Source organism: Poecilia mexicana, unplaced genomic scaffold (assembly GCF_051168715.1).
Source record: "Poecilia mexicana isolate PSO_F unplaced genomic scaffold, ASM5116871v1 scaffold_8, whole genome shotgun sequence".
Lineage (NCBI taxonomy): Eukaryota > Metazoa > Chordata > Actinopteri > Cyprinodontiformes > Poeciliidae > Poecilia > Poecilia mexicana.
In genome coordinates, this window is record NW_028263377.1 from 16,248,236 (window position 1) to 16,261,565 (window position 13,330).

At 39.7% G+C, this 13,330-nt stretch overlaps 1 protein-coding gene across 1 annotated transcript; it reads left to right on the forward strand.

Moving 5' to 3' along the window:
• The first annotated feature begins 1,937 nt into the window (after nt 1-1,937).
• ccnf (cyclin F) lies at nt 1,938-13,320 on the forward strand. The gene is made up of 17 exons (XM_014983592.2): nt 1,938-2,200; nt 3,598-3,752; nt 3,832-3,938; nt 4,027-4,094; nt 4,235-4,431; nt 4,545-4,598; nt 4,929-5,033; nt 5,391-5,468; nt 5,840-5,994; nt 6,740-6,904; nt 7,031-7,154; nt 7,247-7,427; nt 7,515-7,602; nt 9,245-9,344; nt 9,422-9,558; nt 10,312-10,490; nt 11,557-13,320. The coding sequence occupies exons 1-17, from the start codon at nt 2,188-2,190 to the stop codon at nt 12,003-12,005; spliced, it is 2,355 nt and encodes a 784-aa protein (XP_014839078.2). The 5' UTR covers nt 1,938-2,187; the 3' UTR covers nt 12,006-13,320.
• Nucleotides 13,321-13,330: the final 10 nt, after the last annotated feature.

Consider the following 13,330-nt stretch of genomic DNA (forward strand, 5'->3'; position numbering starts at 1 on the left):
CTATTTCAAATACAATGATTATGGTCAGAGTATCATTCCATTTTTATGACACATCTTTGTGTGTGGTGCTTTACAAATTATGTTGTTTTATTTCTTAAAATAATTTATTTAAATGCCATTACCATTCAACCTATGATTTTTCTGAGAAAGTGCTTGAGATGGGTTGGCGTTTCTATGGAAACAGTGCATTTAGTTGAGGATATCAAAGCCCTTAGCCTTACTGAGGTCACTCCTGCGATCTAGTCGGATAATTTGATCACTCTGTACCTCCAGTGTGAAGTCAAGGAAGAGTTAAATTCCCCAGTGAGCTAAGGATAAATAGGAAATGTGCTGCCCCTACTTTCCATTGGCATACACTTGGAAAATTGTTTCTAACTTTCCAAGTGATTGCTTTTACCATTCTGTTGAGTTTTGTTTGTGATGACGGGATTGGTTCCGCATGTGATGTGCAGCTCAATGGAGAGCCTGAGAGGGACAAATGATTATTATCAGGGCACTCTGCTTCTCCGTGACCCTTTTTAAAAGACCAGCAATCAACAGGGCACTACTCAGCTGAGAAAGAAGGGTTGCAACACAAAGATCTTAATTATATCAGTCCCTCAATGACAGCTGCTTCAAAAACCTAATCAGTCTGTTACCCGATTCAATCTCAGGACCGGTCAGAAGATTACACACTCGTCATGAACACGAATGTCATTTTGATTTGGGGTTAAAGGAGATGCATTTGAACCATTCTTCTTACAGGGTGGACTGATAAATACATCATGCAAGCATAGAGATTTTTATCAACAACAATTAGGTGTATAAGTAATCCACCTGAAGAAATTGAAATGAATTATTCCACAAATAAGGTATGGGTAAAAATTTAGAATTACACCAGTATTATGTATTGAACAAGTGTACATAGATGCATTAAATGCTTGCAGAACAGCGCTTTGTTATTTATTTTTTATTTTTTGGAAATGGCAGCTACTAGAAAGAAGTTACATGAATTGATCAAATCTTAAATTAAACATTTTTTTTTCAGATGACATTTAGCTTGTCAGCTTGGGAAGCTATAGATTGTAGCTTTGGTACATCATAAATTACAACACAAGATTAAGGTTTTGGAGTGAACTAGTCAAAGTCTGTGCTTAAGTTTGGTTGAGATGTGGTTATTGTAGCTATTCATACCAAAAGTATATCCAATGTGCCTGATTTAATTAAAACCCATTTGCAAAGAGGAGTGGGTCAAAATTCTGGAGTTCAAAAAAAGAAATTGGTTTAAGTGGCAGTTACTTTTTCACAATAAGCACATTGTTTTTGAGACTTTTCTGGTAATAAACAGAATCATTAACCCCAAGAAAGACTTAATCTGTAAAGGGGCAAAATTTTTTTTTTCTTTACACTATTGTATATTGTCTGTATTGTCCAATTGTAGCTGTACATAAAAAGGTTTTTAGTGATCACAGGATACATAGCAATCCCATGTCTTTTATATTTGCATTCTGATCTTAATTATTTGTCTTTTTCTTATGAAAGTCAATAAAAACAGTCAAATTAAACTACAAATGAGGCACAAGAACAGGTTCAATGCGATTTCCTCCGATACTGATTAATAGTAATATGTAGGTGCATGTCCCTTTAATTTCGGTACCTTTAAACACTGTTATTCAATTCAACTACATTTCCCAAAGTACTCCACAAGAATGTGGAAGTTTGTCATATTCAGGTCAACCAATCAGATATTCACACACGTGAGCGCGTACTTCGAAATGGCGTTCTCCTGTCCAATGAATTTCTAGAATTTTACAATTTATATTGTATAACCAATCGGTGCTATCGTTCTTCAATGTGACCAATCAGCATGTCGCGTCGTTGCGTAGAGGCGTCATCATTCTCCTCCAATCAAACTGAACGCAGCGTTTAAACCGTGTGCGCGGGCGGTCCTAGGGCGCTTTAGGGGCGGGTCCAAACCAGGACGCGTGCTTGAATTTGAATTCAGGAAAGCTGCTAGTAACTTGTTTAGATATTAGTCAGCTACAGCAGCTTCACATTAGCTGTAACGTTTTATAAGTATTTATCTATGTAGAAATAATCATATCCCTGGTTTACGTCTAAATAATATTAGCTTCTACAATCGTAACGTTTAAACATCTGCTTAGTCTTGCATCTACATCCTGCTAAGAAGAGACCAGTCTACTTGCAATGAAAGCGGGCGGTAAGTAATTATTCTTATTTTCAGTTGTCTTACTTAACAACAACAGATAGTAACACACAAAATAACTGTTTAAAGATAGTATTTAATCGTCTTAGCTTCCGAGAATTCACTGGTTGCATGCTCATATCTTACTTGAAATAGTGATCGATTACTTCTGGACTTTGCAGTAACTTCAGGACAAAATATAAATGTTTAAAAGAAACAATCCCATGCCCCTTTTAGAAATGTTATGTTCTTATTGTAGTAGCTGCTGCAAACTAGATTCGGAGTTTAAACTTTGTGAAACTAAGTGATAATCCAACTTTACTGGACGACGGGAGGGAAATTTGGGCGCTCACTTGATTTGCCTTCTCCCATACAGCAGCTTAGTTCCCCTTCGTTAGATTGGTCCTAAGTGCAGAAAATAAACTTAAGAAAAACGTTTTGTTTCAGGTAATAATTAAATCAACATTTGTACTTTTATTTTAAAAAGTTTAAGTAGTTTTGGATGTGTTTTAGGTTACCTTAATGGTCCCCCTGGGGGTGACTTACTCGGGAACAATTTAGTAGGGTGACTTTCACTGTAAAGTTACAGGAAATTAATATTTTTATTATACTGCAAAAGTAGGATTAATTGCTATGTTTAAAAAAAACAACCTTCAACCATATATTTTATTTATATTTTCAACTGAAGATACTTTTTCAGTATAATTTCACCCAATTTTGAATATCCTAATTAAATACAACTGTCATGTCAAGTGAAAAGTGTGCTTTTTCTCTCTTAGATGTTCAAAAGTGACATTTACTTCCAATGTGTACTTGGTAGTATATCTCTAAAGTGTACTTATAACACTTCACCACTGTTCTTTTTAAACATTATGCCCATAGTAGACATGAACTACTATATGCTCCCTGTCTGATAACCTTATGTAAAAAGTAATTCTATTATATTGAGGTATTGGCACCAATTCGTATTTATTTTGTTCATTGAATAAGATGAGAGTTCTAGCTACAAAAGGAAAAGCAGTATAAATTGTAATATGTCGCTCATGTTTTTTTTTTTTTTTTTAATTGTTATTAATTCACTTTACTTGTACATTACCAAATGACAAGAAATGTAACTTTGGAGTACTCAATGCATAAATTCAGATTTATTTCAGATCAGTTGTCATTAGATTTGTAATTTGTTGCACTGTTCATTTTGAATGTCTGTTCACAGTTTGCTAGCAGGCTGCAGACTGCTTTAAATGAAGTGTAAATATTGGCTTGCCATTAGAGTGAGAATTTGTGTGCCAAATTTGCACTAAGATGTGAAGTGCTTGTTCACATTGTGAAGTAAATGGATCTGTTTGCCTGGTCTTGGATGGGGAAAAAACTGGTCATTAAAATATTTTTTTGCATAACTTTCTTAATTCTAGTTGTCCACTGCCGTTGTTCAAAATGCTACTCGGTTCCGGCTCGGAAGCGGGTTCGTAAGCGATTGTCCACCCTAACTCTTCTATCGCTACCGGAGGAAATTCTTCTCTATGTGCTCCAGTGTCTCTCTGCAGAGGACCTCCTGTCTGTCAGAGCGGTAAGTTGAACAACTCGCGACCCATATTTGACGTCTCTTGTTGTTGATGGGGTCTAAAATCCTTTGGTATGTGTTGTAGGTTCATTCACAGCTGCGGGATATTGTTGACAGCCACAACAGTGTATGGGCCAGAGTCAGTTTCAGAGACACATGGCCATCTCCTAACATTTTATGGCTGTTTGAAAGGTACAGATCCTTCTTCTGGATAAAAAAAAAGCATAATTATAATTGCTCTCCGGATGGATTTTTAGCTAAAATTATTCACTGATTCCAGGGCTGCTGAGAAAGGGAACTTTGAAGCTGCTGTGAAACTTGGGATTGCCTATTTGTACAATGAGGGACGTAAGTACAGCAGTTTTTCCCTCCTACACTTTAAATGTCTGCTTAAAACATCATGTTAGTTGAATGGACGTCAACGATAGGCGCAAGTCCTCTTGACGAAATGATTGCAGCTCTTCACTCTTACCATCTCTCCCCTCCAGCTTTGTTGAGCGATGAAGGGCGAGCGGATGTATGTGGTCGAAAAGCCTCCCACTTCTTCAGCTTGGCGGAGAGCCTGCTCTCTCCCAAAGCGGATCCCTTCACTTGGGTTTTCATCCGTCCTCCGTGGTCGCCCACTGGCAGCTGCTGCAAGGCCGTGGTGTTCGATCACCTAAAGGCTGAGTGTGAAAGCAACATGGTAAGTTCCGCTGCTGGCAGTTCAGAGGAAACGAGTGTGAAAGCTGGCGATTGGGTGATGCAGTAAATGCACACAGATTGATGTAGATATTTTTTCCCCCCATTTCTCCGCAGGAAAAGAGGGGCCCTTTGTTGCACTGCTTGGCCCGAGTTTTGCTCCTGTTTGAAGTGAGTAAGCATCTCAGATATTTTCTGTCTTTTTTTTTTTTTTTTTTTTGTTATCCTCTTAACAAAATGTAAATGCGCCTTCCCTTGTCACAAGTCAACCAGGAACGCAGGCCAAACGGCTGCCTTTCTTCTCTTTATGCAACTGTTACTCAAAGCCCCCAAGTGGGCTCCGTTGTTTGACAGCATGACACATCAGGAGACTTTGTGTTAGCCAGAAACAATATGTGTCAGGCGCCGTTATTCAGCCGCTTTCTCAGAAGCGCGAGAACAAAGCGCTCCTCTCCAAATACGTGCCGTGAACATCTGGATCTGTGCTGCCTGTTTTTCCAGGAGGAAGAGAAGCGATCGGATGCCGTAGCCATGCTGGAGGAGTCGTCGCGGGCCGGCTGTCTGCAGAGTTCATACTTGCTGTGGGAGCACAGCAGGAAAGCGGCTGTGAGTTTGGTTCCGTCTTCAGTAGAACCCTGGAGCGACTGCTAGATTTACACTGCCCTTGCAAAAGTATTCAGACCACTGTAGCGTAGCTCTCCAGGGCCTGCAGAGGTCCACAGCTCAGGTGGAAGAAAAACCTATGAGCTGTGTGTTACATAAACTCATAGTAAGGTTGTTTTTACTAATTGCCAGTGAAATGCATTTAAATTTGAATATGACAAAATGTGCAAAAGTCTTTGGTTAGTAATACTTTTAAGGCATTGGCTTTCAAGGAAGCTTTTTAAACTACATAAAAGGATAAATGAGGCTAAGCGTGTTTTTTTCTCTCTTTTTTTTTTTTTCTTTTCCTTTTTAATTCAGATGTCCGACCCTGGAAGGTATCTTCAATGTGTGCGAACCCTCAGGGACTACGCCGGCAAAGGATGCTGGGAAGCACAGGTGATCAAAGGGCTTTAAATGCATCGTGGTTTGTTGTGTCACTGTCGGTTTTGTTTTCCCTTTGCTCCTCAAAAGTTTCCTTTGACACCATTCAGTCTCTCTTTTGTTTTGGCTCCTCCATTTTGAAAATTCCTGTTGAAACATTTATCATACTGTGTCAAAGAGGGCCTGACAGATGCTGACAGGATTTAGTTCCCCCCCCAATTCATCCCAGTGAATCATAATGATATGACTCATCTAAATCACACTTATTACAGCAGTAAACCCAAGCCAGATTGTCATCATGGTGCAGCAGAGTTCAACAAGCTGTCAAGATCTCTAAAGCTGTTCTGAAACACGTTTTAACGTTTGGTCTCCTTTGCTCCTCTCAGTTGTCTCTGGCTAAAGTGTGCAGCAGTGGGAATCCATTGGGTTTGGAGTCCAAGGCCTGCTCGGAGATTGTGGCGCAGATCTTCAATCCCTCCAACTCGGTGCATCAACACAGCACTCAGGGTGTCCTCAGACGAGGCATCAAGGACACCATGAGGTACGAGGAGACAAGAATTTCACTTGACCTCGTATGATGGAGGTTAAAATTCTTGTTTACATTTTTTGCCAATAGCAGATTCTCAGTGGCACCTGTCCAATTTTCCAAAAATGCACAAAACCACTAAAAGATTTGTCATGTTTTCTTTTAGTTTTTTTTTTAGTCCCTTTATAACAGCCAGCTTTAATGTGTGTTTTGGATTTTATGTGATGGAACAACACTAAGCAGTGCGTAATTATGAAGTCTCATCTGAAGGTTTGACACCAGTGATACAGAGACTGAATTCTTACCCATTTCCCTGGACATAATACCTCAACCTCTCTCTGACTGGATGGAGGCCTTCAGTGAATATCAGTTTAAGTCTGGCCATAAATGCATGACTTTCTTTAGGTCAGGGCTTTGACTAGGCCATTTTAGCACATGAATTTGGTTTGATCTTAACCATTCTATCTCTGCAGCTCCTCCAGAGACATCATGTGCATCTTGTTGGTTATTTTAGGGGACCTATACCCCTCCTATATAAGGACACAGGAGTGAAGGGGATCCACTGTTTTGTGTTGATCTATAGCACTAAATCATAGCAACAGTGAAATTTGTGGTTGGCAAAATGTGGTAATTGAAGGAACGCAAATACTTTATAGGTTTTGTGTTCTTTCCATACAGCTGAAATAATAAAAAAATGAATAGATTTGTCATCGAATGGAGCATAAGAAATAATTACTTCCTTGTTTTCCTGTGGCTGCAGGTACATTCTGGTGGACTGGCTCGTGGAGGTGGCCACTATGAAGGATTTCTCCAGCCAGACGCTGCATGTGACTGTGGGCTGTGTTGACCGATACCTGGCCCTGCGTTCTGTCCCAAAGGCCCGCCTTCAGCTTCTAGGAATTGCCTGCATGGTGGTTTGTACACGGTGAGGGCCTTCACACTTCAAAGTGTTTTATTGTTTTGTTTTGTTTTTTTTTCTCCAAAATTACAAGGGACATTGTAGTTTGGCTCATAATCCTGCCAAACTGAAAATGTTTATATTTACTTTTAGATATATTAGCAAAGAAATCCTGACTATACGCGAGGCCGTTTGGCTGACAGATAACACCTACAAATATGAAGACCTGGTGCGAATGATGGGGGAGGTTGTGTCTGTGCTGGAGGGAAAGATAAGGGTGAGTGTTGCTGACTGTCTAACTGCTGCTGCTCTTTAGTTTAGTATTCTATTGTAGAGGTAGTAATTAAATGTCCTTCTCTCCCCCATCAGAGCCCCACGCTGCTGGACTACGGGGAGGTGCTGCTGTTCCTGCTCCCCCTGGAGAGGCGCTCCTCTCACCTCTTCAGCTATGTCTGCGAGCTGTCGCTGCTTTACTCTGCTCTCACCACGCCGCCTCCCGCCAAGCTGGCCTGCGCTGCACTGCTCCTCACAAGGGCACTGCATCACTATGGTAATAACACCCTCTCTTTAACACAAGCATATAATGCAAGAGTGAAGTTTCTGCTTAACTTAACTTGACTTGCCTGCTGCTCTGCAGGTCCCGTCTGGCCCACCCTGCTGAAGGACTACACAGGCTTTACCGAGGAGGACCTCGTTTCTCTCGCTGTGCTGCTCTATGTTAAGTGGTGAGTGCATCGGTGTGTGTGTGTGTGTGTATTTTGATTGGATTAGCCAATCCAATCAAGTTTTGTCAAAAAAAAAAACTTGGCAAGCAAACTCGGGAGGATTAAAGACAATTCTTGTTGCAAAGGTTGAGAAATGAATTACATTGAGATGATTACATTTAAAAATATATTGTATCTATATCTTTATCACTGCCTCTTGATTTTAGCATTCTGTCTTACTATTTTATTTTTTAACCAACCAACTTGCTCACTCAGATTCAAAACCAACAATTTCACTTTTTATTTTTTTTAAATGTCTTCCTTGAATACGGGTTGAATTTTCTGATTTGTGGATCCAACTACCACAGCAGTTTTGTAGTTTATATTTTCTACTACATTGTTAAATGTGCAGAAAGTTACAAAAATAGTAAAAAAAAAAAAAAGGAAAAAAAAGTACAGATTTAAGTCTCAAAACTTTAACAGTTGGAAACAAACACAAAAGAAACTTGGGTATGTGCACTGCTGATGAGGTGGCTAAAAGAAAACCTTTAAAAAGGACAAAATGTGATTGTTTTTAAAATATTTCTGGTTGTAAAAAAACAGGCCGTCATGATTTGTGAAACTTGAAGCACAATAGTAAAAGTGCATCTTGCAATCTACTTGTTGTCACACTGTCTTAACTTCTACGGCTGTGTAATTTTATCAATTCTATAGTTATCAATATTTTTTCCCCTCAAAATATTGATTTTTCAAAAAATCTTAATGTATTGATTTGAATCACATCAAATCGTATTGTTTGGTGATTATTGTGATATTGTATCGTGAGTAGAATATCACTTAGCATATTGTGAGATTAGTGTATCGCTACAGCCCTATTGACTACTCAAAACAGATAGCCTGAGATGCTATAGCTCACAAAGTGGTGGGGACATCGCAAAGAAAACAAAAAGGAAAAACATGGAATTATTGTAAATGTAATCGCCATGGAGATGTTCAGGAACTTTATTACAATTTCTGCTGATATCACAGCAAAGTTAATATTTATTTTAACAACAGGACTAATTGTTGCTTTTCTGTTTCAAATGAGGAAGTCTTATCAGTGTTTTCTGTTCTGTAAAAAAAAAAAAAGATTTTTTTTTTTTTAAAGCGTCTTTACTGATTGCAAAACAGTGTGAAAGAAACCCACGTTCTGAAGTGGAAACGGCTCTTAAAAACACTGCGGCCCACTTTCTGTTTCATTGCTGTCCCATGACTCACACATGACCATCACCTAACTGTTCTCCTTCTCCATGAAGAAAGTTAACAGGAATTGATTAGTCGTGGGTCTGGCTGTTCTCAGCTTGCCCACGTTGATTAGAGAAATAGGATGTCAAACTTATCTGTGTAGAAGGGAAGCGGATGCCCATTTTGGCATTAAAGCAAATATGTAGCACAGAGCTACAATGTCATAAAAATGGTGGGAGGCATCGCTGGTTGAGAAACGTGCCTCAGTCTGAGTCACTTTGATAGGTGTGCAGCCTATCAATGGCCCAATCCTCAAATGGACAACTGAGATTTGTCCTGAAGAGTTGATTATACTGTTGAAGCAAGCGAAGTGCTTTCAGCTTAGTTATTTTTTATTTTTTCTCTTTCTGTTTTTTCCCTCGCTCCCATCTGTCCTCAGTTTCAGTCAAGATGTGCCCAAAGACTACAGGCACGTGTCTCTAACTGGAGTCAAACAGCGCTTTGAAGATGAGGCCTATCAGCAGATCAGCAAGGAGAAGGTACCCAATTAATTTTTTTTCTCTTAGTTTTCTAAACCTGAATGGTTATTGATTTCTGAATTATTCCCTTCCACAAGGTTATGGATTTTAAAGAGCTCTGCCAGATCTTGGAGATCCCTGAAGTTGTGCCTCAGATGGAGCCACCTAGTCCAACTAGTGGTCAACCAGCTGACATCCACACCTTCCTGGCTTCTCCATCGAACACTAGCAAAAGGTAAGGCAGAGTCCAATCTGGCAAATTTTGGCTTTGAGGTGGCCAATGAGGACAAAATGTACTGTTCCTACAGCCTTAACATCTGCAAAGGTTTATGTGACGGAGGGGTTTCTATTCAACAATCGTTATTTTAGTACAGACATAAAAATATAGGTATTAATAAAAAAAACAAACATTACAACATCTCTTCACCATTCTGGGTGAGCAGAAGAACTGTTCCTGGAACATACAGTTTACAAAACTACTAGAAGTCTTTTGAAGATGTGTAATTTTAAAACTCAATTAAGTTTCAGGTGGGAAAACCATATGCAATTGTTGTGTTGTGTAATACTACTCCACGGCACTAGGTGGAGCCGCTGACAAGAATGAATGAGAAACGGTAGGAAGAGTAGGAGAGATGATGTTAGTTGTACTTGCTGTGCTAACTTAAATAAATGCACCGAGTTATTCAAGAATGTGTTGTTTCTACATTATTACAGTAATGTTTAAAAGGCTACAGTATATGACCATTGAAGAATCTGTTATTTGTGCAGTGAGAAACTACAGCTTCTGTCATGAGCCTGAATTCGCCAGTAGAAAAATGACCACTGTTCCTGCGCCACTTTTCTTGCTCAATTAGCAGTTCTCGTCGGGCCCGTGCCGTGACAAACAGCCTTGGTGAACCGTCCAGACGGTGTTTTTCTTAGTGCCATCTGCAAGAAGCTGCTGTGACTCACTGTAACCCCTCCACTCATCCACTGTCCCTGTCCACAGGAGACGCGATGATGGCGCACAGGCCCACCGAAGCGGCCTGGTGGCCACGCCCACAGCAGAGCTGTCCAATCAGGAGGAGATGCTGCTGGGAGACATCCTAGACTGGAGCCTGGACTCTTCCTGCTCCGGCTATGAGGGGGACCGTGAGGAAGACAGCGAGGCGGAGAAAGATGGGGATGGTGAGTAAAAAATGGAGATGATCTCACTGCAAGGCCTCTGTGTAATGCATGTAAATGAAGTACTTTATATGCAGAGGAGCAGAATAATGCATCATCCCTTCTTTTAGTGGGACATTATTCCACTTGAAATGACTCTGGTTTGTTTTATCTCCATGCACTTTTTGTGTTAATGAAAGCTAAATTGAGTAATGATTTACACATTGTTTGAAGAAGTTTGCTTTCATCATTCTCCAAATCTAGATCAGTCTGGAAAACAAAAATGTTGTCATTATTTTTTCAGCTGCCATCATTTGGAAAGTAATAAATAACCTTTTTGTTTTTGGTTGTTGCAACACAAGTTATTGATTATTTTGATATTTAAGTTCAGACTGGTAAACACTGACTCCTTTGAAAGTGCTTTTATGTTTTGTCCTCAACATTATTTTACTTATGAAGTTCATAATCAAACGTTCTGAGCTGAGTTCAGTTCATATGCCAAACAAGCCTCAAAGCCACAGCTGAAACCAGCGTAATGTCTTGATTTGTGGAGATTAAAATTGTATGTTATCTTTAATTATTACACAAGTAAAACATTTTAAGCCTCGTTCTGTTTTTATTTTGATTATAATGGCCTATAGATGATGCAAATCCCAAATTCAAACAAATAAGCTTGAAATATTTCTGTCTTAATAAGTCAATACGAGTTTTACTTTTTTTTAAATTATAGAATTATTTCATGATATTCCATTGTTTTGTCATACCCATATGTTTGGTTTTACCTGACTGTTTAGGTACAAACAGTTCCTCTACTGTGGAACATTTTTGAATCAACAATGTTTGGATTCATGCAAAGGGAACATCTTATGCTCGCTTTCATCACCAGTGATTTAGAATAATTTAATAACGGATAATTAAATACAAGTGGGCTGATGTTTTCATCTCATATGTTCTCAAAGCGATAAAAATCTGGAGTCTGGAGAAGTATGTAATGAAGATTTGTTGGAACCATGGCTTGCCACAGCTTGTGCGGATTGTTTTGATCATATCTCTCTGGTATGTTGAACCAATTTCTTACTACTTTCAACAGTTTCCATGATGTATATCAAACTACACCCTCTGGCTGATGGGGACAATAATCTGGAGCACTGCCGAGCTCTGTCCAGCGACGATGACAGCTTCTGTGAAGCGGGGAGTGACGGGAGCAAGGACTGCCCAGGCCGAGAACCGTCTGCCTCATCCGCAGACCTCCACAGCTCAGGATACTCATCCGTCCAGAGCGTTAGCCCATCGTCTACGTGCTCCTCGTCCTCCCTCGTGACCCGCACGTTCAGGACCTTTACCGCATCACTTGGCATGCCATCTGCCAACGCCCAGCCAGGTTTCCGCCTCTTGGTGCCCATGCAGAGGCCCCGGGGGACCTCCACCAGACAGGTGAAGAGGAAGAATGTAGCGGCGCATAGCGTAGGCGAGGTGGAAAGGGAAGACGAGGATTTGGAGGAGGATTTTTCAGCAGGCACAGGCTTCCTGAGCCTGTGAGTCTCCACGACCACATGCTGTTCACAGACCACTCGCTCAGCACCTGCAGCACTTTTAAATCGTCATCAATGTTCAACTGTCCTGCGAGTCTGAGCTGGTCATTCAACTGCTAGAAGATCAAAGACGAGAAGCATTTTAAGACTAGGCGAGGAAAAAGGAACCGCTCGGCTTTCCTTTTTGATCACATTTCAATTAGATGTTTACAGAAGCGGAGAAGTAGAAATGCCTCCCAGGAAACCATAATCAGCTCTAAAACCACTGGAATATCGGCTCGACTTTCCTCAGGAGCCCGACATACTGGCTGCCATTTCTTTGTGCAACAACCTATCTCAAATACCATTTGAAAAGAAACAAAAACCTCAATGATGTATGATTTTCGGGGGTAAAAAGTGTTCTTTGTTATTCAAAAGAAACAAACATAATTGTCATGTTTGTGGTTGTTTTTGGTTGCCATCACCTCTGTTATGCACTGCCTGTACTGTATTTGAGTTATAACTGAAGGTGACTACTGTTGTTGAAAATATCTGCAACCGAAGCCTAAAAAGTACTTTTCTAATGACTTTTTTTTTTCCTGAGTTTTGTCGTCCTGCAGCTTTTCCAAAGGTACTGTGTTGTAATTAGTTTTCAAAAATAGAGCTGTGAAATCAGTCACTTACAGCCTTAAATGGCTTCAGTTCAGTTTTGCGCAAGCTGTGCTGTTGATGAATCATTTTGTTTACCTGTGGCACACTAATCCCATCAAGAGCCTCATACAGATGTTATCTTATTCACTAACATGCTGTGATGCTGAAGCAATAAAAAATAAAAATCAAGATACTTGCTGGATTTTTACGTTTTGAGAAGAGCTTTGAGGAAATGTGAAGTTTCCTCCACACTGAATCAAGTTTAGCACTTTTATCATCACATGTGTGCATAGGAATGTACCATTCTTCCTAATGTTTCTCTCAACATTCAGTATTGAATATTTTTTAATGAATGTGTTTCTTTATTTAACACGACACACTAGAAGAGAAACCTTACAGGGTTTTTGTGCCTCATTCAGGATACAGAAGACGTGCCGTCTAAATGACTGTGACTGACTGTACATACATTTTAAACTGTTACTCCAGACTGGTTGTATTCTTTTTTTAACAGTGTACATATTGTTATGTATAAATGGGAGGAAGACAAAGACCATGCCACTACTACTTGAAATTATATTTGACTTATTCCCAAAAAGATTTTCTTATTGTTTTTCTACAGTTCGGTGTTTTCTTTGATGTCCACATGTAATTTTTGTACCATGTTTGAATAAAAAAAAAGTCATTAAACTTTGCTTTTTTGGG

Bases quoted from the DNA above. Each gene is read 5' to 3' on its own strand.
- ccnf (XM_014983592.2), top strand. The intron at 4,095-4,234 runs GTAAGTACAGCA...TCTCCCCTCCAG, and splicing joins CTATTTGTACAATGAGGGAC to CTTTGTTGAGCGATGAAGGG. The intron at 4,599-4,928 runs GTGAGTAAGCAT...CTGTTTTTCCAG, and splicing joins GAGTTTTGCTCCTGTTTGAA to GAGGAAGAGAAGCGATCGGA.